General features: G+C 42.1%; 5 protein-coding genes across 5 annotated transcripts; 2 read left to right on the top strand and 3 right to left on the bottom strand.

Annotated features, from left to right (window-relative positions):
- Window positions 1-269: 269 nt before the first annotated feature.
- On the top strand, window positions 270-4,510 carry tmem91 (transmembrane protein 91; the record flags this gene model as incomplete). Its single annotated transcript, XM_079166928.1, has 3 exons — window positions 270-704; window positions 2,867-3,013; window positions 4,355-4,510. 3 exons carry the CDS (start codon window positions 270-272, stop codon window positions 4,508-4,510), a joined length of 738 nt encoding a protein of 245 aa, XP_079023054.1.
- A 2,054-nt stretch (window positions 4,511-6,564) lies between these two features.
- Window positions 6,565-9,874, bottom strand: exosc5 (exosome component 5). The gene is made up of 6 exons (XM_079166896.1): window positions 9,758-9,874; window positions 8,704-8,817; window positions 8,178-8,299; window positions 7,947-8,087; window positions 7,165-7,254; window positions 6,565-6,965 (listed from the first exon to the last, which is right to left on the bottom strand). Exons 1-6 carry the CDS (start codon window positions 9,855-9,857, stop codon window positions 6,870-6,872), a joined length of 663 nt encoding a protein of 220 aa, XP_079023022.1. The 5' UTR covers window positions 9,858-9,874; the 3' UTR covers window positions 6,565-6,869.
- Window positions 9,875-11,379: 1,505 nt separating this feature from the next.
- On the top strand, window positions 11,380-16,178 carry bckdha (branched chain keto acid dehydrogenase E1 subunit alpha). The gene is made up of 8 exons (XM_079165797.1): window positions 11,380-11,674; window positions 13,074-13,250; window positions 13,350-13,436; window positions 13,521-13,629; window positions 13,859-14,020; window positions 14,117-14,323; window positions 14,420-14,561; window positions 15,260-16,178. The coding sequence occupies exons 1-8, from the start codon at window positions 11,558-11,560 to the stop codon at window positions 15,600-15,602; spliced, it is 1,344 nt and encodes a 447-aa protein (XP_079021923.1). The 5' UTR covers window positions 11,380-11,557; the 3' UTR covers window positions 15,603-16,178.
- Window positions 16,179-16,538: 360 nt separating this feature from the next.
- On the bottom strand, window positions 16,539-17,857 carry LOC306701129 (N-acetyllactosaminide beta-1,3-N-acetylglucosaminyltransferase 2-like; the record flags this gene model as incomplete). The annotated part of the gene is made up of 1 exon (XM_079166381.1): window positions 16,539-17,857. The coding sequence occupies one exon, from the start codon at window positions 17,855-17,857 to the stop codon at window positions 16,577-16,579; it is 1,281 nt and encodes a 426-aa protein (XP_079022507.1). The 3' UTR covers window positions 16,539-16,576.
- Window positions 17,858-21,450: 3,593 nt separating this feature from the next.
- Window positions 21,451-24,857, bottom strand: LOC306700678 (N-acetyllactosaminide beta-1,3-N-acetylglucosaminyltransferase 2-like). The gene is given in 3 exon segments (XM_079165758.1): window positions 21,451-22,478; window positions 22,481-23,681; window positions 24,722-24,857. Coding segments are annotated over 2 exon segments (1,278 nt in total). The 5' UTR covers window positions 23,628-23,681; window positions 24,722-24,857; the 3' UTR covers window positions 21,451-22,347.
- Window positions 24,858-24,861: the final 4 nt, after the last annotated feature.

Consider the following 24,861-nt stretch of genomic DNA (forward strand, 5'->3'; position numbering starts at 1 on the left):
ACACAGGAGAAAGGTACCACTGGAACATTAAGGATATTTCATAAACCCGGTATGTGTTGTCGGCCTCTGGACAGAGGCCTGAAATAAGAGAAAAATTAAAGAATAGGATTACGGATGGATTATCACTGAAACACTAAAGCCATCAAAGCAGCTGCCTTTGCGTAAACCCATTGGACACTCTTCAGGGAGTCGCTCGGCAGACCGATTTGTAGATTACATTTGGTTGTTGATGTGGTGGCCTCTTGTGCGGTTGGCATTAAAAGAGAGGGATGGAGAATATAGATGAGCTGGAGCACCCTCTTCTGGGAGAAAACCCCAATAACAGCCAGGCATCGGGGACGGGGCTGGGGCCCGGGACCAGTCAGGCCCCTGGCGGGATGTTCAAGGGCATCTTGGTGAAGTGTGAGGAGGACAGGGCCTACCCTCCCTTAGCGTGGAGGGGCTATTGTGGACATCGTCCTGAGCTTCAGCAGCAGCAGCCACTTGACCCTTGCTCCTTACCTCGCACGCTGGAGTCCTTTTACCCGCCGGCTCCCATCTGGGGCCATGCGGACTCCCTGCTCAGCAAAGACTACCTGGAGACCACCTTTGTGGACATCCGGCCCGGCTCCACGCTGGAGAGGAAGCTGCTGGCCGAGACACAGGACTACCACAGTATGTCCTACAGCATTGACGATGAGGACGACCTGCTCCCCGACTCTGACGTAAGACATCCCACTCACATGATGCTCAGAGTGTTTTTTTCATGTGTACTGAAAACAAGAGTTTTTCTTATTTGAATTACAAATTGTCAAATCAAGCATTCATTTTAAACAAAATGATGACAACGCCATCACAACGCAGTGCAACTTATTCACTTTCTGCATATGCTCAAGAGGAAGACTAATAGGGCCGAAACTTGCATTTATTTTCTCGTCTATTAAACGTCAGAAAATAGTTTTAAAAGTCTGAGTACGTCTGGACTCTCTGTCCAAGAGGACATCTTCAAATATACAACGATATACAACAGAGAAAAGCATCAAATCCTAACACTGGAGAAGCTGAGTCAGGGAGCCATGGCTGGATAAATGACTGAACAGATGAATCGAATTATCAAAATAGTTGCAGATGCATTTTCTTTAATTAATTGACTAATTGTTTATACACATAAATAATCATCATATCCGTCCATTTCATTTCTACCATGTCCTCTTCATGGCTTGTAGGAGTTTTGCATAAAAAGCGAGAGAGACTCTCCTGCTCTCAGTACAGACTCTGGGAGCCAAAGAGGAACTTAAAATAGACATATGAGCGGTGCATTTCCGGAGGAAGGCAGCAATTGAATGCTCACTGTCAAAAAGCCAGATTACATAAAGCTCCTCTCCTGCTGCGGTGCAGGTAATGTCACTACAGTATAGCGATGGAGGATGCCAGTTCTATTTCATAGATCACCGAGCATAACCCACCCTGGAGGGAGACGTAAATTAGCTTTAAGACTCTTACAGTGGTCATCTGACGTTTTGGGAGTCAACATGAGAATGTATATGCTGTAAATGTCACAAGTAAGTAGCCGCTGGCTGCTTAGATAATTATGAAAATGATCTGGCCAAGGTTATATCACAAAGGTCTAATCACCCACTGAGAACTAAAAGGCTGAAGGCCGTTTGTACGATGATTACTTTGATTAAGAACACAAGCAAGCGGACAAACACACACACACACACACACACACACACACACCGTTAAAATCAAGAGGCTGCTGCAAAGTTTCGGTGAGGAGTTTGCTCCACAAGGACAAAAGAACAGCACACAAAAAAAGACTTATTGTGAATGCTGGCAGTAGTGCAGCGATGCAAAAGGCGCAGGCCAGTGGGAATAAAACCTTGCAGTGACCTCAAAGAGGCACCACGCAACATCTCCTTCTCCCTGGTTTCACTCCGAATCCCCAGTTAGAGGAGTAAGACTCCATCACTGCTTCGTGCTGAACGATCAGTACGATGCCACGGCAGGAGAGATGACCTTTTGGAGAAGTTTTAAAGAACCGTTTGTCTTGACGTACTCTTACTCTTTTCTGTTTTTAAAGGGATGCTGGTCTACGAAGCATTTGCTCCAATGTTGCAAGGAGCATCTTTGGAAAATGCACAATAAAACAAGCGGAGCAATGTGACAGGGTCGGAGTGAGAGAGAGAGGAAGTCGGATTGCATATGCAGCTGTTTCAAAAAGATGCATGAGTCACGAATCGCCTGCGGTCAGCAGAGCTAGTGCACATCCAGGCTAACCCCATTCAGTCACATTAGCTCACAGGCACCAGCAAAAGTTTTTACAGTTGTTGTGGAAGACGGGAGCACAACAACACAAGCGCGTTTATAATGCGTCCGTAAAACACTGACTTAGTGTTAGAGCATATAATAATAATTGTTTTACCTCAATAAAGCTGATCAAAGTGTATAAACACACTGTATTGCTAACTATACACCATTAAAAGCAAGAGCAATGGGCTGCCACAAAGTTCAGCTTGATTTGTTGTGCTCACGGCATTTAAAAATGACATTCAGGATATATTCAGCATATATGTGTCCTTCCAGAAACAATGTCCCGGTTACTCTGGAGAACCCACAGGTCTCCTTTGAATGAAAGAATGTTCTGTGGATTATCCAGAATAATGGGGACACATTTTATGGTGAGAGATTGCTGTTGATTTTCTTTAATGTCATTTCCAATTGCTGGTAAAAAAAAAATGTATTAAATGAATCTCCATCGCATTTGTGTGGAGGCAGAAATCCGAAAGACAAATATCTCAAATCCTCTGCAAACAAAACCACCTGTGAGGTTTCCTTCTGCAGTTTAACCTGAACTCAACCCAAGTGCGCTCTGTTTGAATCCCAGGACTCATCCATTGATGACTTCAGTGATACAGACAGTGAGAGCAACTTCCCTCTGATGATCCCTCAGGACTACCTGGGTCTGGCCTTCTTCTCCATGCTCTGCTGCTTCTGGCCCCTGGGCATCGCTGCCTTCTACCTTTCACAGAAGGTACACACACACACACACACACACATGCATGCACACACGCACACGCACTCAGTCCAGCTGACAAGATACTACCTGGCACTGTAGTTCACAGCCTCTGCAGTAGAGACTAACTACAGGTCCAGTTTCTTGCAAATGTGGGCATTATGGGTCTAAATTTAGTCCGGGAGGGATTACACCTATATTTGCAGGATTATTCCACGAGAGGTTTGAAATGGAACAATCCAAAGGAGAAATGCATGAGGATGTGCGTTGTTTTTGTTTAAATTTAGATAATTTTTTAGAAATACTATTCAGAAAAACAGTGTCTCTCTCCCATCATTTAGACTGATTTATTGATTTATTGATTTACTTCATTGGGTCAATACATATCGTTGATAGATTTCCTTTTCCGTTATTGAAACATCTTGACCTTCTACTGCTGCCACGACTGTCTATAAATGTTTCATGTATATTAAAACGTCTTCATAAAACATGATCCGTTTAATATATTTTAATCATATTTATGACATTTTTAGTCAATTATCTATAAATCACCTTTTCTATACTATACGTGTCCTCTGCTATTCAGATTTTTTTATACAGAATCTTTATTAAGATGCTTTAAAAATAACAACTCAGTGTCAATATTTGCATGAGATAAACATGTTAACAACCTTCCCATCACTTACATATATTGGTTAGTTGTGTGTATATATATATATACTGTTTATGTATTTTCTCTCCTCTTGCTGTTCAAAATCAGTCTCACTCAGTGTTAATTTGATAGCTGAGATTATCAATCTCTTCTAAGACAAGGCTGGTGGAAAAATGGAGCAGACCAAAGGGAAAAGGGGACAACAACACTGCACCAACTATCTCATCAGTCACTATTATCAGTGACAGTGTGGAAAAGCCCATAACATCTCTATCTCTAGTCGCCAGAGGCCCCTCAGTTTATATAGGCGTCCTTCCAGCAGTGCAGGGGGGAGGGGGGAGAAACCCCATTAACGTTTTTGCAAAGCTAACTGGCAGCAAGCTGCAAAGGCCTTTTGATCAGATCAATGGCCTTCGTTAAGGTTTAATTAGAGTCATAACAAGAAGCCCCAAAGTGATAGATTTCCAATATAGTTGAGTGCCGCCTAAAACAGAGGTCAGAGTCAATGATGAGGACTGGAGGGGGAGAGGAAGGAAGGAGGAAGGAGAAAGTGATGAATGTGATTCAGAGACGGAACATATTATGGGCTTAGCGTGTGACTGGAATGAGTGGAAGAGGAAAGTGGAGGCCAGGGAGGACATTGACAAACGATGACAAATGCTCCCCCCACACTTCTAATCCTTATCTCGCTCTGCTGTCTCCTCCAGACCAACAAGGCGTCGGCTCAGGGGGATTTTCAGGGGGCCAACGCAGCGTCTCGCCAGGCTCTGTGGCTCTCGGTGCTCTCCATCGTGTTTGGGATCATCACGTACATCTGTGCCATCGCCGCGTTGATTTCCTACCTGTCTGGAAAACCTCCATAAAAGCAACTACTACTACTACTACTACTACTACACACACACACACACATACACACACACAAATTACCTCTCACACATCTCATGAATACTAACACACAGATGTTAAATAATCACAGTGTTTTGTCCGTCGACCCTACACCAACTGGAGAAGGACAGGAGAGCTGGTGTATAGATCATAATCACCTCTAATTGGATCAGGACATTACTCAGCTCAGAGGACAGTCCTTCACTCCGTATCGAAGATTCAGTCTGTAAATGTGATTCATGTCGTCACCCGAGGACTTAAGTTACCTGCCATCCTTTCGATTTGTGCTGTCGCCGTCATCACATGTTAAACATTACTGAAGTAAGAAAAAACAAAAAACTGGGACAACAAATGCAGATGTTATCGCAACACCGTAGATATCACCGTCAGTGGAAACGGAAAGAGAAGCAAGGGTCCGCCTGGGAGGAGCCGAGCGGAGGCAAGGACGGGCGATGGAGGCTGCAGATTTGTGAGAAGGTCGCAGCAAGGACAAGGCAGCAGCTAAATCCTGATGGACCTCATTGTGCTGTCGCTTGTGGGGTGAAAGCTGGAGAAGGCTTTGAGAGCCCAGAGCTTTTTTTTTCCTCTTTTCTTTTTTTAATATGTAGAGCCAGAAGCGTTATTCTTTCAGAGAAGCCAGAATGTGTTGCTACTCTTCTGGCCAGAGAGAGAGGGACCCACAGGGAACACACTGCACATGCACATCCTGATTTCACATTCTGCGTCACAATTGTTAACCTGCAGAACGGACTGAATCTGCTTTGTTTCATGCCAAGTTCAATAAGTATCTTTATTTTTAAATGCACAAAAAAATACTAAATGAAAAAAACAAACATATAGTGCCATTATATAAGAAAAATAAATATAACTTCAGGACTTTTCAAATGAAGAGCAAAGTGGTGATGTGAAACACTGGCTCTAGGTATAGACATAAAGGAGCTGCTTCTGTATACAGTGTTAGGAAATGATGACATAGACGAGAGGTGCAGACATGCAAGGAAAAGTGCCAAAAATATGGAAGATACTCTAAGGATGATCCTTTTATGAGCTGTTCCATGAATAGAAGCAACCAGGCTGCTGCTCCGCGCTCTCCAAATATAGATTCTGCTACTTTCTCCTTCAAAAGGACTGCAATCCTTCAGAAAGTTGCTTCTTGCCGTATGACAAACTTGAAAATGAAGTTGGCTACTCAAACTTATGTAAGCAAACAGTAACACTTTGTTCAGATGAGCAAAGGGGTAAAACAAAAAAAAGGTTGCCTGGCGAGACATCTTAGCGCTCAGCCACGTGATGCATGAGTCAGTAAAATCTCCATTTCGGTCACGACAGAAACCTGCATGGCCAGTTTGTAGTTTGCCATGTACAAACCTGCTCCGAGCTACGGGCACTTCCTTCATTTGGTCCTGAACTTTTGCAAAGAAACCCAGCTTTGGTAAAAGTCAAACACTCTGGCCATATTGGTTTGAGCTTAAATGTGCCATTAAGGAAGCAGTGAACAAGGGACCTCAAAAGTAAACGATTTAAAAAAAAGAAAAAAAGACTGTACGGTAAAAGTTGACGTTTTCTATTTAGATGTATAGTTTTTATAGTCTCCTGATGAACTGCAAATACTTTATGTTTTCTGCAAACCCAGTGTTGTATCAAGACTGAGCTGATAATATGTAATGGTCACTGTCGGCGGTATATGTAGACACACCTGATATCTCAGCTATCACCGTTGATGTGCTGCGGTAATGCTGCACTAACCCGAGTCATGCACGGCGTTGTACAGTCCTGACAATCCCGAGCCGTCCTCTGTCTCCACTGGACATTTTGTGTCAATGAAAAATTTAAAAAAAGACCCTTTGTTGTTACAGCCGAGTTACCACAATTAGTGATTTAGATGTGAGCATTTATTGTGGATTGACTCGACAGATCGCTCGGTCACCTGACGGGCTCCAGTCAGATTTGTCTCACTTTGTATCACTTGTATAGATTGTCAATGAAAAGGTCAAAGGTTGTGGCAAATGAGTTAGTACAAGAGATATTTATTCCACTTCCTTTTAATACATGTAAATATTAAACAGAGAGAATAATCAATGAATCCCAATAAATGCACTTGTTTGACATTCATCTCTGCTCTTTTTTTATTTTGCATCCTCACTTAACAGTTCAACGTTGTCTTCTCACAAAAGTCCAAACGTAAACCTTGCTTCACAGCTGACTACAACTGAACTGAAGCAAAGGTAGCCCAAAGTGGTGAATAAATGTTTTATTATAACATCAGTATTTAAAATCATTGTTAAAAAAAAAAAAAAAAGCAAGACTAGAAAAAGCAGAGCTGCTGCTGCTGCTTCATCAGAGGGTTTTGGAGTATCGGCGGCTGACAGAGTCTCTGTAGAACTGGAAGATTTTCTCTGATGCTTTCTGACTGACTGCAATACACTGCTGCAGCTGTAGAGGAAAACAACACATATGAAAGGTCTGCGCTATAACTAGAGTCTGAAAAAGCATCTCGTTATCACCAGACAGATCACTGACAGAGTAAAGCTTTACTTTATGTCCAACAAATCTGGAAATCACACATCAGGCATGATTCACGAAAACAACATTTGACAATGTAGCACAGACATTTGCTCATTTATTTACCGACCTCGTGTACTGAAAACGACCCTTTGGTGGATGACATGATTACTCTGCGTTCTGTGCTGTCAATAGCGAAGGTCATCACAGCCCGACTTTCCTGGTGAGAGTGGACACCGACGAGAACAAGATTGAGTTAAAGAGTGAGTTACTTACCATCAACTCGTCATGTTCAATGTGTTCAATGGTTCTGTTATAATGCGTTAAAGAGAATTTCTGTCCTCTTCTGTTCGGTCAGCGGTGGCACATTTTTGGTGAGGCCAACTTCATCTGAATCTGCCTCCGTTTATGTAAGACTTCCACATTTCCCAAAGTGTCTTTTGAACTCAAGCAAACCGTGGAGTTATGCAAGTTTAGATGGAGTGAAATCCACAGTTTTATAGCTGAAAGCGCAATGCACGGACAGACAGCTAATTTCACTAGAATATGGACTTTAACTAGACTGGCCGGTAGATGACTGCTAGCGTATATTAAATCTGTTTTACGGCTTTTCAAACCTACTAAATATTCATGATCAATGTTTTAAATATCTCAAAAGATGATTTTTATATAGATCAAAGGCCTTTAAATGTACTTTTTTATTCCTGTACAATGAAACATGTATGCTTTACTGATCATAAATATACTCACCTCTTCTCATGCCCTTCACCCTATGAGAACATTGCTTCCCCTCAGCTGAACTATTAAGATGTTCCTATGTGGGATGTATTTTGTCACCTTGGAACTTTAATTAAATAAACAAAAGGACTTTGGGGTGGTTTTTTTTACACAACACATGAGCCTCAGATTTACCTTTTCCTGCACTGCAGTGGGGTCTGTGACGATTTGACCGTCTGCGTCGATGGCACAGGTCACGCCACAGAACAGGCAACTCATGGGCAGGCCTGCATCCATAAGAGCCATGCAGGCAGCATTCAGAAAGCAGGACAAGATCTGCGGAACAGATAAGGAAGCACACCGACCAGGAAACACCTCTAACATACCGGTTCAGCGCCCTACCGGCGGAGCTTTACTGAAGGATACCGAACCATCGTCATGTATCAGCTGAAGGATGAGGGTGAGGGAGGAGCGAGGATGAAGTGACAAGAGCAGAGATGCCTCGCAGGTTTCTCGCACACACTGCTCTTGTGATCGCTCCCTTACACCTAGAAAATAAAGAAATGTTGGGATATATACGGGAGTTAGACTGGCTCACTTACACCACCTAGTGCTGTGTTGTGGTATGGCCGTTAATGCACACCACAAGTGGACAAGGCTGTACAATTAACAGTTACTAGCCTCCTAAAGCACCTTAAACTCCTTAAGTCCCGTTATGCATGTCCTAATTTCAACACTGCATTGTCACTAAAGTATCCTGCCTGTGTGTGCAACATTCAAACTGAACATTAACAAAGCAAATAAGCGCTAGAAAGTAAATAGAAGAAATTATCACTCAAATAGAAGATTTAAACTGCCCACATTGTGTTAGAACAGCATTCAGGAACTGCATTAGACTCCCAATAAACACATGAAATAAAGCTGCATGATGGGAAATGAGATAATCACTTACTTGGCAGTCCCACTTTGGGCTGGATCAACACCTCCAGTGTTGCCCGGTCATAGATCTCCTTACTGACTTTGACCTCGGCTGGTCCGTAAGTGGCGGCCAACACACTTGTGTCTCCTTCACATGTGAACAAAAGACAGCATTACTCAACTAGTAATACATTACTGATCCACGTTGGGGAAATTAGTAGTAGAGAGCAGGCCTCTGACAGGTGTCGACCACTGCTATAAACATTGGATTGTACTGGATTTGTGTATCGTATTTGTCAAAAATATAGGCACAGAACAACAATGCACTCAGCTGTGTGGGTACAGACAGACCGTCCAAAACACTTAAACTGAGCAAACTGTTTATTATACAGTTATACAACCATTATGACAAGCTGACAGCACATTATCTGCAACAGAGTATTACATAGAGACAGACACAATACATCAAAACCTACTCTAACTGATATTTAAGCTTAAAAGTGTAGGCAATAGAGTTGCTGCTGCTTACCGTTTGATGCATTTGTTTAAACAAAAACTCAATGCTAATGAGTACCGACCAGATTTGATACGTTGTGAGTAACTGAGAATGATGAACGATGAGCAGTTGTAGAAAGTAGCTACATTTACTCAAGTACAATTCTGAGGTATGTTACTTGAGTATTTCCATTATATGCTACTTTATACTTCTTGCCCACCACATTTTGGAGTTACTAGTTACTTTGAAGATTTAGATTATTAACACTAAATATAAATTAAATAAGAAATGACGATATATCATTGTTGGTTAAGCTACCCATCAATATATAAAGTAATTCATATTGGCTCCACTTTGACCAGGTGCTACATTTAAGTGATGAACACACAATGGTTACGACCATTTTTGAGTTAAATAAATAAAATGTAGGCAAGAATGAAGTGTTGAACTAAGGTCACCTACACACAACCCAACATATGATATGACTGACTTGCCCAAAGCTTCTTGATGCTAAAGTAGGCTAACACCAGCAGCTAGCTAGCTGCCTCTTACAGTCGGCTCCGCGAGTCACGGTCCTCTGAGTCTGTGTTACCTTGAATGAAGGAAGCAGAGCCGTCAGGTCGAGACAGTAAACTCTGCTCACAACCAAACTCTCTCAGAGTAACATTTGAAGAGCCGCACACTTCCATCATGCTGCTTGACTGCTGCTCCCCATGGGCGTGATTAGTTTGTCGCAGGCGAGTGACGCAATCTGTTTTGCCGTTTGGGGCCCTTACTTATGACATAAAGGGTAAAATACCCAAATGTATATTTTGATACCTCCAAATAATGTGACTATTCTACTACTACTACTCATTCACTAGTTTTTACCACATGAATCTTACTTCCATTTTGTGAGATGTAAATATGTGTATATACACCGAATGAATACTTCTGTCTATACATACAGGGAGACTACACGTGAAGGTATTGACATTAGTTATGAGTTAGGAAGGGGACACTTGTAAACTGTCACACAATTAAGAAAACGTTTCAGCCCAAGCCATTGAGGCTAAATGGAGCAAATGTATTCAAGAAATATGTTGGAAAGTAACTATGTACATTTACTAACGTTCTGTACACAAAGTAATTACATTTTTTAGGTATTTGTACTTTACTTCAGTATTTCCATATTATGCCACTTTATACTTCTAATCCATTACATTTGATAGCAAAATATTGTATATTCAAAACATGTTTAGCTTATAGCTTTAGTTACTACCTGCAGATTCAGATTATTAATACAAATTATAACCAATAAGCAATGATGTATTATTATTGATTAAACTGCCCATAGGTAGTACTTCAAATTAGCCCTAACTTCACTAGAACACTGAACACTGAACCAATGCTTACATATTCTTTTTTGGCCATTATGCACAAATATCACTTTTAATGTTGGTATGAATGCAGGACTGTTACTTGTTACAGACTATTTCTAAACTGTGTTATTGCTACTTGTGTAAAAAAAAAAAAATGTGAGTACTTCCTCCACCACTGGAAATAATGTATCACTGCAGGATGTTCTCACAGCTTATAACATGTGCTTGCAGTGTTTACAAAGTCACTGGATAAACTGCGTCTATGTGAGAGACAAAGCAATGCGGAAAAGGTTATCAGGTGTATAATTACACCCCCAAACACGTTTGAGGCATGCATAAACAGTCTGAGGCTTCCGCTTCAAGCGATTCCTTGCTTAGTTAAGTATGATGATACCGGAAAAGACCTGATTTACCTTCAAACTAAGAGAAAATATTCTGTATATAAGCCCTTTAAATATTTATCATGCTTATCATGTGGTATGTAACGTTACCCAGCAGTACATAAAGTACTTATAGTTATCCCCACATTTACCAGCTGCAATATTAAAGTGATGTACACATGACTACATACATAATTTCAAACCATATATATATATTCTGAAAGGTTGCTGTGCATGATGAGTACTTCTTCTTTTGGTACACTCCTTTTGTTTTGATGCTAGTACTTTTGTACTTCTACGCATGGCCACCATGAATATTCTACACTGTGGTGTTACTTTTACCCAAGTAAAATATTTGATTTCTTCCACTGCTCTCGGTTCCCTTGCTAAACACTGCTAAGTGCTTTTGGTCACCTTGACTCTTAATGTGAAGGTATAACCGGATGTGATGATTATTGTGGTTGACTCGACTCCGCCGTTTGTAGCTATTCGCCCTGCAAGTGTGATTGTGGATGCGAATGTCAGTGCAGCGGACTGAAAGGCGATCAAACTGTTCCTGTTAGCTCGTTCTGTCGCGTGAATCTAAAACATTTACTGTAGCGTGTAACGCTCCTGACGAGCTTGTGCACAAGCTAACTGTGGACTGTCCCGATGGCGGCGGCTGTGAGGAGTATAAACAAAATGTATGGAGTGTGCTTCAATGCTGCCCGTCAGACGACAGGACTGAAGGCATCTAGGCTGCTTCAACACAGAGCCTTCAGAGTCGCTGTAAGTTTGAACACGGGCAACATTGCTGCGTTGTAACGTTGCTGTTCGATAGCTCTGGTTAGCTTCATAACACCGAAGGTCGCTTTAGCAACCACAGGGTTATTGGAAGAAGTCGTCTGATTTTGGCCCTAAATCAAAACTCGCGTTGTCACGTGAAATGATTAGGCACGAGATAGTTAAGTGCAGATATATAATTGAACATTATTGTGTTTAGGGTCAGGATGAGAAATGTTTGGAGTTGGTGAATCATCAAGGATTCTTGACTGAACGTCATCGCGATTGGTTGTGAGCCAGCTAGCTTAGCGTTAGCTGACAACCTTGCCAAAACTAACGTAGTGTTATTTATCTACCGATCCTCCAACGCATCCTTATGAAGCTCAACCTGAAGGTGTCAACATGTTTGTGAATATATATATGTGTTACCATGTAACCAGCAGCTTGACTGGCACTGGTGTCCCTTCTGTTTGTTGTTGTGACTGAAACTTCGGTAACTAAGCTAGGTAGCTAGCTGACTGTCCAAAGCGTTGGCTTAGCTGCTTTCCCATTGGTCGAGCAAAGGGGCGTGAGGACATAACTTCCGTCTTCAAGTTCAACTTGAAGTGGAAATACCTTTCACTAAAACAAACTTAACATATAAACTGTCAACTCTAATGAAATACAAATTCATTTTCTGGCGTTATTTGTGCTGTACTGTCAATCTGCTGTCTCTGTCAGATGTGCGTCACAAAAAATAATCTTTTCTATAATGTAGATAATGATGGAGAATTGTTAAATAACACATGTTGCATTCTTTATTCCTATAAATGTATTTTGAGTCCTAATTGAAGTGTCACAATGTAATAATCAAGACATAACTATATTTATTCAAGTGCTGTACTTAACTTAACATACATCTTTTATGCTACTTTATTCATCTACTCCTTTAGCAAATATTGTAGCTTTTGCTCCACTACATTTATTTGATTCCTTATTAGTTACTTTGTAGATTTAGATTAACACAAATTGCATATCAACTAATACATGATGATATATTATTATACATTAAGACACCTCTACCACCTGCACCCTTACAGTAATTTACTCATTAATGCATCACTAATCATAATCCAGTTCTGATACATTTTAATCTTATTATTTTTATTATACAGACAGGTACTGTAGAGTATTGATATGGAATTGAAACAGCATCCCATCAAATCCCCTGTTTAAAGCTGAAACATGTTAAATCACAAAACACACAGTCAGTGACTAACAGCTATTGCAGCAATTCTTTGAAACAGGAAATATATTATTGTTAAGAGAAATCTGACTAGACCATTGTGGTGTCTATTTTAGAGATGGGCCCTGGCTTTGCCAAAGTGATGTTATTAATAAACAATGCTTGTGTTCAATCTTTCAGGCCGTGCACCGGCAGCAACCCTTTGACGCATCACTGGAAAAGCCACAGTTCCCTGGAGCCTCAGCCGAGTTTGTGGATCAGCTTGAGTTCATCCAGCCCAATGTCATCTCTGGGATCCCAGTGTACCGGGTGATGGACAGGCAGGGCAACATTATCAACCCCTCTCAAGACCCTCAGGTACGGTCAGTCTGCCCACGCCCCTGATAGTTCAAAGTGGCGCCATGACCTCAACTCAGTTCATCCGTTGGTTGTTTTGTGTGTTTGTTCCCTGCTCAGCTCTCCAAAGAGACCGTTTTGAACTTTTATCAGAAGATGACTCTGCTGAACACAATGGACCGCATTCTTTATGAGTCACAGAGACAGGTGAGGTTTTTCTTGAATGCCCCGGTTGAACAAGGAAACAGTTGAAGAATTTTGTGCAGGCGTGTTAACTTGTTTCTCTTACAGGGTCGGATCTCCTTCTACATGACCAACTATGGTGAGGAGGGCACGCATATTGGTAGCGCTGCTGCTCTTGACCCAAGCGACATGGTCTTCGGTCAATACAGAGAAGCTGGTGAGGACGGGACGGCGTGTGGTTTTTCCTAAAATGTCGAAATGCATCTGTCTGCATTTAGTTGTTCAGTCATTTAGAAACACAATGATGTCAGTCTTTATTTGTAGATCCCATTAAATAAAAAAAAAAGTATAAAATACATCTAGAAATAGACCAGTCAGCGAACATGTCTTTAATAAAACATAGTTATCTAAGAATCCCTCCCCTCCCCTCCTATGCTGCGCTGCAGGAGTGCTGATGTACCGCGGTTTTCCTCTGGACATGTTCATGGCTCAGTGCTACGCCAACGCCGATGACCTCGGCAAGGGCCGGCAGATGCCTGTGCACTACGGCTCCAAAGATCTGAACTTCGTCACCATCTCCTCTCCTCTGGCCACTCAGATTCCTCAGGGTGAGTGTGTGTGTGTGTGTGTGTGTTAACCCTGTCTGTCCGTACTCGCACACACACCTGTAAATATACATTCATGCCTCCGTGTGTCCATTCCAGCGGCCGGAGCTGCATACGCCATCAAGAGAGAGAACATGAACCGCGCCGTGATCTGTTACTTCGGCGAGGGAGCGGCCAGCGAAGGGGACGCACACGCCGGCTTCAACTTCTCCGCCACCCTGGAGTGCCCGCTGATATTCTTCTGTCGTAACAACGGCTACGCCATCTCCACCCCCACCAACGAGCAGTACAGGGGCGACGGCATCGGTGAGAATCCTCAGAGTGGTTTCCTGCCGCGTCCGATTTTAAGTCCTCAGCACGCTCTCATGAACGCACTTTTTCGTTCTTTCTCCGACTGAACAGCCGCTCGTGGGCCGGGGTATGGCATGCTGTCCATCCGCGTCGATGGCAACGATGTGTTTGCCGTGTACAACGCTACAAAGGAGGCGCGCCGCAGAGCCGTGGCCGAGAACCAGCCCTTCCTCATTGAAGCAATGACCTACAGGTTAGTTGAGCACACGTTAGGCCTGTGCGAATGAAGGTAATAAAATAACACGGAGGTTCCAAGACGGCAACAACTTGATTACTCCAACCTTGTTGACATCACCGCTTCACTCCTGCCTCGTTACCCTTCACACTAAATCCCCGGGCACAACCCGGCTCACTAGAGGGCACTTAAAGTCCTTCAGAGCCTTCACTAAGAGGCAACTCAACAAAATAGCTTACACGGTCTTGTTCTTTTCTACATTATGTTTATGCTTGTTGAACAGGTGTATAAAAGTATTGGCTTTATACGTGCAAACGTCTCCTTGAACGTAGTTACAGTAACAGGCCTAGTTGTTGTCAACTGAAGTAATCTTCACTTCTGTGTGTATGGTCATGTTTGTGGAGAGCTCCTGCACAGCAGGGAGAGGCGTATAATAGCAGGGCCCGTGTAATACCGGGTTTAGGCAACCATCTCTAAAAAAAAAAGTTTTCTGAGTTATAAAAAAAGTAGTTATTAATTATTTGTTAGATTTCCCTCTCTAAATTGTATCTTGTATATTAAAAGTACATATTTGGGAAGCATTTGAATTTAAGGGAGTGGATTAGGTGACAGAACTTAAAAAAGGGTTGCAATTTTAACAAACATTTGATGAGTTGTAGAAAATGCGCCCTCCCCCTAAAATGCTGTAGTAATTAAGAATTCCGCTCTTTCCTCAGAATTGGCCACCACAGCACCAGTGACGACAGCTCGGCCTACCGCTCGGTAGACGAGGTGAACTACTGGGACAAGCAGGACCATCCCATCTCCAGGCTGAGACATTACATGACGGCCCGTGACTGGTGGAGCGAGGACGACGAGAGGAGCTGGCGGAAGCAGTCTCGCAAGACGGTGATGGAGGCGTTTGAGAAGGCCGAGAAGCGCCTCAAGCCCAGTCCCGAGCTGATGTTTACCGACGTGTACCAGGAGATGACCCCCAATCTGAACAAGCAGAGAGACTCCATGTGGAGGCATCTGCAGCAGTACAAGGAGCACTACCCGCTCGACCAGTTTGTTAAGTAAATGCATTCACAGGATGGAACAGGTTTTTATTTGGTGACGTAATGTGGGAATGGGTGAGGATTGACATAACTGCTGCACACTTTTACTGTATTCATAAAAGTATAGATTTGATAGGACGTGTGGAGGAGAGGGAAAAGATTGTGCTTTCAAAAACTATTGTACTTCACGCCTATGGGTTTTGGTGCCTTAAGTTAACAGATATACTGTCAGTAGTCAAGCTAGTCTATAAATGCTATATCATATTTGAATCACAGTAATTACAAGGTCACTAATGTTTTTTTTTTGTGTAGCAAAAAACAGCCGGTGCAGTTTGAATACAAGTGAAACATACAGATCGAGCAATAAACCGTGGAAGTTGGCCCTTGTGTACGTTCCCTCTTCCTGTAGCTGTCCTCTCCAGTGATTATGGTATTGAACAGGTTTCCTTGTGTATCTTGAGGTGACTGAATAACTTGTGTTCTAGAACTGTCCTATTTAAATGGTTTTGGTATACACGCCCAAATTTTAGATGGGTCTGTACAGTTATGTTACATCTTTGGTGTTTTGTGGAAAATAAACGGTGGAACTTTCAAAACATCTCGGTTGAATTAGTTTTTATTCAAATTCAAAAAGGAAGTTAGGCCAATGACGGATCTAAAGATTGTTCCATTTGACTTGGTGAAAAATCTTGACCCCTGATGCTGAAATTCAGACTAAAGCTGATGAATGCTTCGTCCACTTTTCAAGGATCTATCCTATGATGAAACAGTCCTGTTATAACTTTTTTTAAATACAGAACTGCTCTTTTAGTTCATGCTGGAAGTTTGAGTCCAGACAAGATGTCAAAAGTAGTAGAAGACCCTCAATTACATTTCCTCCTGCTGAATCATCATGAAAAAGGACAATGATACCACATGGCTTAAATATGTCGCTGAAGTAAATGTTTCCTCTTTTTTTTTTTTTTAATTGCTGCATCTTTTGGTCACCAGTCCTGTTCAACAAGTCAACGAGGGGTTGTGAATGCCCTTCCACAACTTCTTAATTTGCTGTGGGGAGCGCCGGTGAATCAGAATAAGCTTTTTATTTACACAAAGATTCTCACGATGCTTCTCCAGGATGTCAAAAGTCTGAAAGTCTGTGTTTGCCTCAGGAGAAATCCCCAAAGCCTTAAAGCACATCCCAGCGTAGACGTCGTCGATGGGGAAGAAAGGAATGACATGTGAAGCTGAGTAGAGGCGTTGCAGCAACGCTCCAGAGATAATAAAACCGCCTCCACCAGCGTAAGCAGGGTATGGGCCGTCATAGAAGCTCAGAGGAATGTAGTATTTGTTTGTAGGGGCCCTGTGGGGACTTGCGCTGCTTATGACTTGTCCAGCATACAACTGAGAGGCCTTCAAAGGCTCCAGAGACTGCAGGTAGCGGAGTAATGTTGGTGTGTTTACAAATACGTCATCATCCCCGCTAAACACAAAAGAGGCTTTGGGACAGTATTTCACTGTCCACTGGAGTAACATGTTCATTTTGAGCGTCAGGTTCAAGAGGGATTCATGGAAGTCCCACTGCAGGAGGTCCCCAAAGTGTCTTGCTTCAAATGACAGCAGAGAGCTGAGGTCAGGGTCCTCCAGTGGGGAGCTACCCAGCAGAAACACAGTGTGCACCTTCAGTCCATCTTGATACACCACTTCTCGACCCCAGGTCTCCCGCACCGCCTGTCTCCGCTCAAAGTTTCTAGGACTTGACTTGATAGCAAAAAGCAGAAAGGTCTGGTTGTCTTCCTTCCCTTCAGCGGAGATGCACTTGTTGGGTTGATTGAACAGGACTGGAGGGGACCTGCAGTTCATGCCCTGCAAAAAGTCCTGAATTAAGACCGGGTAGGAGGTGAAGTCGTGCACATTGGTTTGCAGATGATCTTGATTCGTCTGCCTGCAGAGAGACCAATCTGAGTCATGTCCGAAAGGATTTTCTCCCTTGTCCCGATTCCTGAGGGCCGAGTACAGCAGGCGGTTCCAGTAGGCTTCATTTTGAGGGATGGCCTCTCTGAGGCCGTCAGAAACAGACACATTGAGGACAACAGGGGGAGGAAAGGTGAACCTCTCCTGTTTGGACGGTTGTGTTTTCACATCTCTGTCGTGGACCTGGAGGCTGGGATCCTTCAGGAGGTCCTCTGGTCCCGCATTGAGACTGTCGGTCGTCTCTAGGTGTAGACTCGAGTAGAAGAAGATCAGAAATAAGGTGACGAAGATAACCAAAGCACTGAGGGTTTGAATAGGTCTCATTGGCTCGAGGTGAGTAAACCAAGCTGTGTGGTGGTGTTCTCAGGTTACACAGACTCTGTCAGCAGAAAAAATGACAGCACACCTTAATGTTAATCAACACATTATAAACTTTACAGCCTTGAACCTAAACAGAAATTAACAATTAGATTAAATAAATATGGAATTTAATGCAAATCGTGAATTATACTGCCAGATATTCCTGTTTTGTCAAACCTCACTTAAAGAGCTATCTAGTGAAAGAATACGTGTTGCATATTAAAGTTAATATAGAGTGTAGTGCAGCAACCTGATATAAAGCAATACTATATAAAGGGCTGATAAGGCGGTTTGCCACAGGACAACTTTAAAAAAGAATGTTGAAGAACAGCAGGAGCGGCATGTAATAAAAACCAGTTTACTGAACCAAAGGGCAAATATGAAAACGAGGAATTTTAATAAACCTGAATTAAACTAAACAAAACTAAACAAAAGAAAGGTGCACACCAAATATTATAGAATGCCATTGACTATCTTTTCATATCTTCCTACATCTTAACCACCTCCCTTCAAAGAAGACATAATAAGGCAAACGTGTTTGCACTTTCCTTGATGGAGCAGCTGATCGGCTACTGGGAGTTACTGTTAAATTGGAAATATTCTTCTGCTTGAATTTGCCGCAAGCGATTTGGTCTTGCAAAAAGAAAGTCTGCAGCTTTTCCGTAGAGATGCACCTGAACATGCCGTTCTCCCTGGTGTTTAATTAGGAGCAAGTCGGCTTTGCATGAATAACGCTGCAGTGACAAATACAAACACACCCGAGGTGTATGATTTAAGGCAACATTAAAAGGAGGACACCTTAACTGTTGTATTTTTGCGAAGTTATTTTCCCCTTCGTTTCATGTTTAACCCGTGTTAACGGATTTCATTTATGTATCAAAATTCCATCAACCAGCAAATACTTCACTAAACAGGCACAATGAAGACACCTGAGCGGGGAGGCGAGACTCTTAACCCGGTGTTAAAAACAAATCAAATCAGTTTAATTTTCAATGTTGTAAAATACTTACTTACAACCCAAGATGACCAACCACCGAACAGAAGCTGAAGCATACGTCTGAAGTTGCAGAAGAACGAAATAGTATCCAGGAAGGCTTCAGAACTGGTGCAAAACCCGCATCGATTAGTTTGCAAGTCCAATTTATTTCTTCACCGTATTTTAGGCAGCAATGTAAACACATGCAGGTGCAGCTCTGAGCATTTGATCAGATGATCACCTCCAACCGAGGAGCCGGCTGATGGAGGCCACGCCCAGGACGCTGCACGTCTGATAGGTTCATTCAAACGTTTGACAGGAAACATCACTGATGTACAAAATGATTTAAGACCAACCGTCTCCTGACCAAGTCACCAGCAAATTAGTTGACAATGCCTTTTATAAACGTGAATTTTATTCCCTCAAATCTAACCACTCCCATCATGAGAACTTCGCAGAATAAGGCAAAGTGGGTATTTTTCCGTGGAATCAGCTCAGAAACTCTTGACCTCTCTGCTTGAGGAGCTCTGCAGCTCAGATGAAGTGCTGTTTGATTAGAGGCGCCCTGATATGACCTAAAGCAGGGGGATTCAATTACATTTCCAAAAGGTCCAGATTGAGAAAATCTCGTCTGCGAAGGTCCGGGACACTACAATAATATCTAACTTGCACTATGTAGTGCTATATATATATTCAAGAAGCCTAGTATCGTCTCTGTGTAGTCAACAACTGTCAAATCAAATGAAGAAAGTATACATCAATTATATTTTAACAATTATTATTCTCAGTTTTCAAATTTAACTGGATGGATTATAAATAATAAATAGAAATACATAAATAAATGTTCTTCTCAGTTCAAGTAAAATAAGGTCTGGATTAAAGAATAACTTACATGACAGAAAGCTTTTGAAAAACGTGCATCTTAAAATAAAGTACTTCATTTTAGAAAAAATAATTTCACTGATTTGTCCTGCAGCTTTAAATTCAGTTAATTCAGGTGTGAAGTGGTGTCAATCAAAAAGGCCACAATATTATATTTGTCTCATCTTCTAATAAGATAAACTAGTGTGCAGGGACTCTATCTGTGGTTATTTAACCACTTGTTTCCGCTCTATTCTCTCTGTTCACATCAATGTTGGGCAGTGAATTAATGTGTTAGGATTGTGATCATAATGGGGTCTTGGGTTTATTTTCTGTGAATTCATCTCAGATGTGAGTGGGTGCACCGTGGGAAGATTTCACCTCGACGAGTCTGTCCATTCTTAATTAAAGACAGAACACGCCTCTCTTAATGGAGCTCGTCTCGTGAGATGACAGCGCTGATTTGCGTCACAACGTTCCTGCTCTACGCTTTATTTCCTCATCTCAGCCCCGTGTGTCACGGTGTGTGAACACCTTACTCGAGTCAGGAAACTTGTCAGAATACTCATATTTGATTGGCTGAGCTGCATCACGCGATGTGTTAATTACAACGCATTGGTCGGTGTGTTTCCTACACCGCTGAACAAGTAACAAGCCGTAAATGAAAATTTAATAACTCTCAGTTGTTAACGGTATTAGATCCTGGGTCCGGATACAACGGCGTCTTAGGGTGCATCCCAAGACTCTGAATTGCATCCCCGTTTCCCTGACTTGGCTCCTTTCCTTGCGTCTCAGTCCCTCCCAACAGCGATGCATGGAGAGACGCAAGGAACCCACGCGAGGAGAGACGAAACTAGGAAATATGATTTCAGAGACATGAGACTTCCTTCCTCCCTCAGTTGACGTCTGTTTCTGATGAAGGAGGATCAGCTGATCACATCTGGATCAGCTGTCAGTCGGCTTTAACAGCTGGAGAGACTTATGAGAAGTTTGTGTCTGTTCACACGATAACTGTAATAATAAAGACACACAGTAATGATTCCTACATCTTAATAGCGCCCAAACTGTCCCTGCTAAGAGGACATCATATGATAAAACTGTCCTTGATGGAACTGCTGATCTAACCCAACGTTCTAGGCAGAAACAGAACAAAAGTCCAATGAATTCATAAAACAAACAAATTAAACAAGCTTGTGTCATTCATAAACCTTCATTGATAATGTACTAAAGAAACTGACACACTAGACTGAAATTAATAATGGTTTTGGAGGAGCCCCCATGGCACTTTTTAAATAAAACTGATCTGCTTTCAGTGAGCTGCTGATAGTCACAGTTAGAATGGAAGTGTGCTGGTCCTGGAACACACCTGAGGTGTATGACTTAAGACAGAAACATTAAATGTGAATACCTTGTATTTATATGTTTTAAGTTAACACGTTTTTACAGATTTCATTAATGTATAAAAATGTTTAAATCTGATTAACCGGCAAAGACTTTACTTACAAGCACACCAAATTACACAGATTGAGGCCCTTGACCTGGAGTTAAAGAAGGAATTTCAAACATAGTGCTGCAGAAACCCGTTTATTCTGCTGGAAGAAAACTGTCCACTCACCGAGTCAGTATAGGCCTCCATGTTCTGTTCTTAATAGGCATCTAGAAATTTTGGGTTGGATAAAAACAATTCTGCTATGTTAGAAAAATTCACGCAAGACCGATGGAAAATCATTAATCAGTTAACATTTATTCTTTGCAAAGAAGGAGACAGGGTCGAACACATACATCAATGTGCCAAGACTGCTCAGAGATCTGGCTCTGAGACACTGGTACATATAGCATTCTGTCACAGGAGGTGACACCTACACAATACACATATGGCGTCAAAAGAACAAAGGGTTTGTAACTTCACTAGAGCATTTGGTCTTCAATGAAGGTCCACAGTTCTTTGTTATCTTTCTACTTCAGAATATGCTGCCGAGAGGTCTCTCTCAGCAGGCCTTGACACTTAAGAAGAATAGACAGTGGTCTTCCCGAGTGATAAAAGGAAGCCCGCTAAGTCTAGCAGGACGCCATATCAAGGGTCACTCATTAGATCAATGGTCACTTTGATTATCGGAAGATGCCATGAAGTATTGACGCCGTCTGCAACTTTATTTACCATTACAATCAGTGCTGAGTGTTCTTTCGGCTAGACTAAAGAACTGTGGTGCTTAATGTCAGAGGAAGTTAAGGACACCAAGCTTTTTAAGCACACCTTATCATTAGTCATTTAGATTTTCCCCAACATGCTATACATCAGAAAGGCTGCATATAGAGAGAAATACACCCTGGGGGTAAAAAAAACTGAAATGCCAAAACAGGCTGTAATACACTGTCTGCATGACTACAAGCAATACAAAATGAACTAGTAAAGCAATTTCTGAAGAAAGTTAGTTGATGCTGGAAGTTTGAGTCCATACAAGATGTCAAAAGTAGTAGAAAACCCTCAATTACATTTCCTCCTGCTAAATCATCATGAAAAAGGACAATGATACCACATGGCTTAAATATGTCGCTTAAGTCAATGTTTCCTCTTTTTTTTTTTTTAATTGCTGCATCTTTTGGTCACCAGTCCTGTTCAACAAGTCAACGAGGGGTTGTGAATGCCCTTCCACAACTTCTTCATTTGCTGTGGGGAGCGCCGGTGAATCAGAATAAGCTTTTTATTTACACAAAGATTCTCACGATCCTGCTTCATGATGTCAAAAGCCGAAAGTCTGTGTTTGGCTCAGGAGAAATCCCCAAAGCCTTAAAGCACATCCCAACGTAGACGTCGTCGATGGGGAAGAAAGGAATGACATGTGAAGCTGAGTAGAGGCGTTGCAGCAACGCTCCAGAGATAATAAAACCGCCTCCACCAGCGTAAGCAGGGTATGGGCCGTCATAGAAGCTCAGAGGAATGTAGTATTTGTTTGTAGGGGCCCTGTGGGGACTTGCTTTGCTTATGACTTGTCCAGCATACAACCAAGAGGCCTTCAAAGGCTCCAGAGACTGCAGGTAGCGGAGTAATGTTGGTGTGTTGACAAATACGTCATCATCCCCGCTAAACACAAAAGAGGCTTTGGGACAGTATTGCACTGTCCACTGGAGTAACATGTTCATTTTGAGCGTCAGGTTGAAGAAGGATTCATGGAAGTCCCACTGCAGGAGGTCCCCAAAGTGTCTTGCTTCAAATGACAGCAGAGAGCTGAGGTCAGGGTCCTCCAGTGGGGAGCTACCCAGCAGAAACACAGTGCGCACCTTCAGTCCATCTTGATACACCACTTCTCGACCCCAGGTCTCTCGCACCGCCTGTCTCCACTCAAAGTTTCTAGGACTTGACTTGATAGCAAAAAGCAGAAAGGTCTGGTTGTCTTCCTTCCCTTCAGCGGAGATGCACTTGTTGGGTTGATTGAACAGGACTGGAGGGGACCTGCAGTTCATGCCCTGCAAAAAGTCCTGAATTGAGACCGGGTAGGAGGTGAAGTCGTGCACATTGGTTTGCAGATGATCTTGATTCGTCTGCCTGCAGAGAGACCAATCTGAGTCATGTCCGAAAGGATTTTCTCCCTTGTCCCGATTCCTGAGGGCCGAGTACAGCAGGCGGTTCCAGTAGGCTTCATTTTGAGGGATGGCCTCTCTGAGGCCGTCAGAAACAGACACATTGAGGACAACAGGGGGAGGAAAGGTGAATCTCTCCTGTTTGGACGGTTGTGTTTTCACATCTCTGTCGTGGACCTGGAGGCTGGGATCCTTCAGGAGGTCCTCTGGTCCCGCACTGAGACTGTCGGTCGTCTTTAGGTGTAGAGTCGAGTAGAAGAAGATCAGAAATAAGGTGACGAAGATAACCAAAGCACTGAGGGTTTGAATAGGTCTCATTGGCTCGAGGTGAGTAAACCAAACTGTGTGGTGGTGTTCTCAGGTTACACAGACCTGTCAGCAGAAAAAATGACAGCACACCTTATTGTTAATCAACACATTACAAACTTTACAGTGTTGAACCTAAACAGAAATTAACAATTCGATTATATAAATATGGAATTTAATGCAAATCGTGAATTATACTGCCAGATATTCCTGTTGTTTTGTCAAACTTCACTTAAAGAGCTATCATAGGGAAATAATACTTGTTGCATATTAAAGTTAATAGAGTGTAGTGCAGCAACCCGATATAAAGCAATACTATAAATATAAAGGGCTCATCAGGCGGTTTGGCACAGGACAACTTTAAAAAAGAATGTTGAAGAACCAGCTCGATCAGCCAGAGCGGTAGGTTCACTCAACCAAAGGGCAAAAACTATCACAGGAACTTTCATAAAACTAAATATAACTGAAGAAAGAGAAATTTAAACAAAACAAAGCTGCACACCAAATATTATAGAATGCCATTTACTGAACTATCTTACCTCTCTTCCTACATCTTAATAGCGCCCAAACTGTCCCTGCTAAGAGGACATCATATGATAAAACTGTCTTTGATGGAACTGCTGATCTAACCCAACGTTCTAGGCAGAAACACAACAAAATTCCAATGAATTCATAAAACAAACAACTTGAACAAGCTTGTGTCATTCATAAACCTTCATTGATAATGTACTAAAGAAACTGACACACTAGACTGAAATTAATAATGGTTTTGGAGGAGCCCCCCTGGTGCTTTTTAAATAAAACTGATCTGCTTTCAGTGAGCTGCTGATAGTCACAGTTAGAATGGAAGTGTGCTGGTCCTGGAACACACCTGAGGTGTATGACTTAAGACAGAAACATTAAATGTGAATACCTTGTATTCATATATGAATGTTTTAACACATTTTTACAGATTTCATTCATGTATAAAAAAATTAAAATTGGATTAATCGGCAAAGACTTTACTTACAAGCACACCAAGTTATACAGATTGAGGCTCTTAACCTGGAGTTAAAAAAAATATAAAATAAAACCAGTTTAAAATTCAAGTGTTGTCAAATACTTACTAAACCCAAGATGACCGAGCAGAAAGTGAAACACGACTGAAGCGTTGGAACAGTAATAAGAGTATAAAGGAGCCTTCAGTTCCTATACTGAGTTGATCAGGTGCATTTACTTATTGGACTGTGGGCAACGATACAAGTAC

This window comes from Pholis gunnellus (assembly GCF_910591455.1).
Source record: "Pholis gunnellus genome assembly, chromosome: 9".
Lineage (NCBI taxonomy): Eukaryota > Metazoa > Chordata > Actinopteri > Perciformes > Pholidae > Pholis > Pholis gunnellus.